The sequence below is a fragment of the Apus apus genome, chromosome 6 (assembly GCF_020740795.1).
Source record: "Apus apus isolate bApuApu2 chromosome 6, bApuApu2.pri.cur, whole genome shotgun sequence".
Lineage (NCBI taxonomy): Eukaryota > Metazoa > Chordata > Aves > Apodiformes > Apodidae > Apus > Apus apus.
The window spans coordinates 35,023,409-35,028,764 of NC_067287.1; the positions used below are offsets into that span (position 1 = coordinate 35,023,409).

Genomic DNA, 5,356 nt, shown 5'->3' on the forward strand with positions numbered 1-5,356 from the left:
CGCTGCTTAACCCGTGGGAGAGGCCTCAGGCGCAGGTCGCGTGCCACAGACCTCCGGCCTGCGCGTCTCGCCAGCGTGCCTGCCGGTCCCGCCGGCCGCCGCCTGTTGCGCAGACACTGTCCGCGGGGCTAGGCAGAGCGGAGCGACGGCAGCAAGGGCCGAGACCGGTGCCGCCGCTCCCCGCACGGCCCCGCCGCTCCCCGCCCCGCAGCCTCCCAAGATGGCGCCGCGTCTGAGGCGGCGCGCGGGGCGGGGCGGGGCCCGCGCCGCCGCCGTCCCGGCATCCCCCGCGGCGGGGCGGCAGCCATGGCGTCCGGGTGCCGGGTGGGCCCGTCCATCCTCAACAGCGACCTGGCCGCGCTGGGCGCCGAGTGCCGCCGGCTGCTGGGCTGCGGGGCCGACTACCTCCACCTGGATGTAATGGACGGGTAACGGCCGGGGGACAGCGCGGGGGGGCCGGGCCGGGCCGGCGCGGGGCGCGGGAGGGCGGGCGGCTTGTCCCGCCCCGCCGGCCGGCTGGGGGTAACGTGCGGGCGGGTGGGTTTCTCTCTTCGGCCCCAAGACACTTCGTCCCGAACATCACCTTCGGCCACCCCGTTGTGGAGAGCCTGCGCAAGCAGCTGGGCCAGGAGCCCTTCTTCGGTAAGGAGGAGAAGGGAGCTGCGGGCGCGGCGGGAGCCGGGCAGGGGTTGCGGGGCGCTGCGGGAGCCGGGCAGGGGCTGCGGGGCGCTGCGGGAGCCGGGCAGGGGTTGCGGGGGCCCGGCAGGGGTTGCGGGGCGCCTCGGGGACCCGGCAGGGGCTGCGGGGGCCCGGCAGGGGCTGCGGGGCGCTGCGGGAGCCGGGCAGGGGTTGCGGGGGCCCGGCAGGGGTTGCGGGGCGCTGCGAGAGCCGGGCAGGAGTTGCGGGGACCCGGCAGGGGTTGCGGGGCGCTGCGGGAGCCGGGCAGGGGCTGCGGGGGCCCGGCAGGGGTTGCGGGGCGCTGCGGGGGCCCGGCAGGGGCTGCGGGGGCCCGGCAGGGGTTGCGGGGCGCTGCGGGAGCCGGGCAGGGGTTGCGGGGGCCCGGCAGGGGCTGCGGGGCCCCGGCAGGGGCTGCGGGGCCCCGGCAGGGGTTGCGGGGCGCTGCGGGAGCCGGGCAGGGGTTGCGGGGGCCCGGCAGGGGTTGCGGGGCGCTGCGGGAGCCGGGCAGGGGTTGCGGGGGCCCGGCAGGGGTTGCGGGGCGCTGCGGGAGCCGGGCAGGGGTTGCGGGGGCCCGGCAGGGGTTGCGGGGCGCTGCGGGAGCCGGGCAGGGGTTGCGGGGCGCCTCGGGGACCCGGCAGGGGTTGCGGGGCGCTGCGGGCGCCGGGCAGCGGGCAGAGGGTGGGGGTTCGGCCGGTGCTGCAGCCCCAGCGGTGTTGGAATGGTGAACGGCTACAAAGATCCCGGGGTGGGCAGCCAGGTGGGCGCGTGCAGTTGGTGCGGGGCATCCCAGCTTGGCGGGGGGAGCAACCTGATTTGAAACACAAGGCAGCAGCAGCCTCGTCTGAAGAGAACAGTAAATTTCTGCCTTGGTTCGTGAAGTTAGGAGTGGCGAGTGACTCACCAGGCATTTGCTTCACTGTAGTTTCATCTTTGTGGGCATGTTATCTGCAAGGCCCTGCTGATGCCTTACCAGGTGTGCTGGCGGTGCCAGGGGCAGCTTAACCTGCTTTTCTGTGCAGAAATGGAATGAACCCAGTGCCTCAGCTCTTGCCTCTCCATTGCTATTTGCACACTGGGTGGAGAACCCAGTTTTGGGGACACCTCCGGGCACTGCCACCTTGCTGATGGTTCTTTGCTCCCTCTCCTTCTCCAGACATGCACATGATGGTTGCCAGACCAGAGCAGTGGGTGAAACCAATGGCTGTCGCGGGTGCAAACCAGTACACCTTTCATCTGGAGGCTACAGACAACCCCGGGGCCTTGATAAAAGACATTCGGGAGAACGGAATGAAGGTGAGGGGAGCGTATGCCTGGAGCAGCCCACTGCTCCCTGCAGAACTACCCACCACGTCTCTGGCAGTGAAGAACCCATCACTGCAGTTCTGGGTGGTCAGAGATTGGCGTGTGCAGCCCCAGCATTGTGCACCAAGTCAGTCTTGAATTTCAGTTTTAAAAAAATGAGAAATGTTTCTTTAAAGCAGCCTGCTCTTACTGCACTCGCACAGACGCGTTATTGTTTTCCCAGGGATCAGGCCAATCTTGCTGCATTTGTGTCATCCTAAGGTGCACTTGGATTTGTCTTTGCCTCTCCTGCAGGTTGGCCTGGCCATCAAGCCTGGCACCACAGTTGAACAGTTGGCACCTTGGGCCAACCAGATAGACATGGCTTTGGTGATGACAGTAGAACCTGGATTTGGAGGGCAGAAATTTATGGAAGACATGATGCCAAAGGTAAGCTGAGTTTCTTTCTTTATTTACTGAGCCTAAAGGTGATGAACAGCATGGAGTGTAGTGGCAAAGTGAATAAACCTTGTCTGGGGGGGTCAGAAGGTAACTGTAGCAGCTGAGTGTGGGTCTTCCTGCCAACCTTTTTACGTGATGTCTCAGGTTCTGTGGCTGAGGACACAGTTTCCCTCGTTGGATATTGAAGTGGATGGAGGGGTTGGGCCTGACACCATCCATAAGTGTGCAGAGGTAAGAGGCTGAAGCACAGCAGCGCTCTCGGTCACTGTGCTGAGAGACTTCACAGCTCCTTGGGAAACCAAGTTGAGGAGGAATTGCATTTTGGTGGTCAGTCTTCAGAGAGAACAGTAAAGCCCACTTAATGTAAAAGTCTACTCAGAGTCTGATCTTGTGTCTTTTTTAGTAGTGGCTCTGGAAGCCTCCCCTAAGCTAGAGAAGTGGGTTGTTTCTTGCATGTTTGGGTAAATGGGCACAGTGATGAAGAAATTACCTATTTGGGGAAGAGCTGTCTTTTCTGAACTTGATTTCTGGTTGTAGTTAGAGGTGTGCAATATCTGTCCCACAAATAGTCCTTGTGTAGCCACCAGCCTAGAATTCACCACCTCCTTATGTGCTTTACAGCAAGAAGCCTCTTTTAGAAGTGGATCTGTTCCATTACAGAGTGGATGTTTAATGTCTTTCAGGCAGGTGCAAATATGATTGTGTCTGGCAGTGCTATTATGAAGAGTGCAGATCCAAGATCTGTGATCAATCTCCTGAGGAATGTGTGCTCAGAAGCAGCTCAGAAGCGCTGCCTGGATCGATGAGACCTACCCCAAGCAGCGTCCAAGGCTCTGTGCCTGCAGGAGAACCCTTGTTTCTCATGTGTAAGGGAGGGCTGGATGAACATTTAATTACAGGAACTTGTTGCTGCTGAACAGAGGAATCATTCCTTCGCTGCAATGAAGCAAGCAGCAGTGAAAAACATTCTGCCTGTCTGTCAGGGCTGGAAATGCAATGGTTTGAACCTGTTTCTTGATTCTGTGGAGGCTAATTTTATGGCACAACTTCTAACGCTGACTGGATTGAACAAAACTTCAGTCACTTTTTATTGCTTGCTAGAAGAGTGTAGCATCACCACAGGCAATCTCTCTTGTGGAAGACTAATCAAACTGCTGTCTGTATTTTGTCATTTGATCTGTGCATTCCTACAAAACTTTTTCAATATCTGCATTAAACACCCCTCCCTTGGTGTGGTAAGTCTCCTTTAAGCTGACTGTGGAAAAAAAAAAAGAGTAGTTTTGGGAGTAAGTTTGGGGAAAATGCAGTTTTGAGAGGGCTAAAAAGTCCCACAGGTGCCAGAAATGTCCCTGTTGTGCTTTTATTGCATAGAAGTACTTGACCTCAAGCATCTGTACCAGGTTACAGACTGGGAAATAACCTTCTGATTTACCTTTCAAGTAACCAGCTAAGACAGCTGTGTCTGAAATTCCTGGAAGTGATGAGATTTGATGGAAGAATACTGCCTTTAAAACTTGATCTTGACACACAGCCTCCCTGGTTTGCATTCACGCCCTGGTAAGCATTCAAGATGGAGACCTGGAGGAGTGTCAGCTACTGCAGTGATTTCTGGTGGCTCTGTAAGGTGGCTTAACAATCCTCTTAGGAAACCAGATGGTTCTAATACCTTCAGTTTGCTTGTGCTGACTTCACAGCCTGGCCTGTTTGGGCATGTGAAAGGTGAGGATTACAACCCACTAGAAAACCTGAGCAGGTAATTTTAGATAGACCCGCCTCCCATGGCTCTAATTAGTATTTCTGACTCTTTTAATGTTTCATGGCATTCTGCATGGTATTTTTCCCTTTAAGTTGTAATTACAGAAGGGTTGCAACCAGTCTGCTGCCCCAGGGGAGCAGGCCAGAAGGCTCAACAGCTGCAGCCAGTCCCCAAGGCCAAAGTCAAAGCTGTCTGTCCTTCCAACTTGTTGCCTTCCAAACGCTGAGGCAGTGCTAGGGCTGATGCACCCATTCTCCTAAGCCCAGGACCTGCAAAGTGTCCCACAGATCAGCCTCTGCTTGGTGGCTGTGGGAGGTGACAGCTGGGTGACTGCTGTTGTTAAGGAAGAGGAGCCAGGGGTCATTCAGACAATCTAGACAAGTGTCTGAAATGGCTCACCTACTGCTTTTTCCTTCATGGTTAATTGGGGTTTAGGTGAAAAAATGTCTTTGCTTCCTGTTTCTACTTGCAACTTCATTTGTGAACTAGCCAAAGAAAAATGGAGTCATCTGGACCTACTGCACTGAGGATGTCTTTCAGAAGAAAGCTTGACTAGGAAAGGCAACAGTCCAGATCACTGTTAGATGTGGAAAAGCAGCTTATTTGTAGTGAGGAAAGAACCTGTGTAGAGTCTGATACAGTGTGTGTAGAGAAACTGTGTGTGTAGAGAAACAGGCTGTGGTATCTGAAATACAGGCCAAGCAGCCACTAACAGGCTGCGAAAAATGTTTAGGAATTCGAAGTGCAGCTTTTCATGCTATTGAAAGCAGCAGGACAACAGCTGTCATGTCCTTGCCTCCTGCCAATGGCCTTCAGCTGATTGGAAAGGGTAATCAAGCTATTTCTGGTTTGTTGTGGTTTTTTTTCAAATTTGGGGTGGATGGATATCCCAAAGTCATGCTAGTTAATTGAGGGTACTATGCTTTGTTCTGAGCATGGAACCACATGGTAGGTTTTATTTCACAGGTTGTGGTCACTTGGTCCGTGTTAAATCTGGTAGTTTGCACTTGCATTGATTCCCAGGTTAGGAGTGTTATGGGAGGGAGAAATTTAACAGTAAAATTGCCCAATTGCTTCTTTCTGTCTAAATCCCACCAAGATGGGTTTATGCAATTGGCTACTACTGCAGCAGCTTTTTGCACATCTAAGGTTAAAGCTATGAGTGACCACAGAGCATCC

The 5,356-nt window shown here is 55.8% G+C and overlaps 1 protein-coding gene across 2 annotated transcripts; it reads left to right on the plus strand.

Annotated features, from left to right (window-relative positions):
• The first annotated feature begins 284 nt into the window (after positions 1–284).
• Positions 285–3,660, plus strand: RPE (ribulose-5-phosphate-3-epimerase). Of its 2 annotated transcripts, none has more exons than XM_051623980.1 (6): positions 285–428; positions 563–642; positions 1,832–1,971; positions 2,275–2,409; positions 2,566–2,652; positions 3,105–3,660. In XM_051623980.1, exons 1-6 carry the CDS (start codon positions 307–309, stop codon positions 3,225–3,227), a joined length of 687 nt encoding a protein of 228 aa, XP_051479940.1. In that variant the 5' UTR covers positions 285–306; the 3' UTR covers positions 3,228–3,660. The 2 variants fall into 2 exon arrangements, with proteins under 2 accessions (XP_051479940.1, XP_051479941.1); XM_051623981.1 differs by having other exon boundaries at positions 285–417.
• Positions 3,661–5,356: the final 1,696 nt, after the last annotated feature.

Bases quoted from the DNA above. Each gene is read 5' to 3' on its own strand.
- RPE (XM_051623980.1), top strand. From the start codon at position 307: ATGGCGTCCGGGTGCCGGGTGGGCCCGTCCATCCTCAACAGCGACCTG. The intron at 2,410-2,565 runs GTAAGCTGAGTT...GTGATGTCTCAG, and splicing joins TGGAAGACATGATGCCAAAG to GTTCTGTGGCTGAGGACACA. The intron at 2,653-3,104 runs GTAAGAGGCTGA...AATGTCTTTCAG, and splicing joins CCATCCATAAGTGTGCAGAG to GCAGGTGCAAATATGATTGT.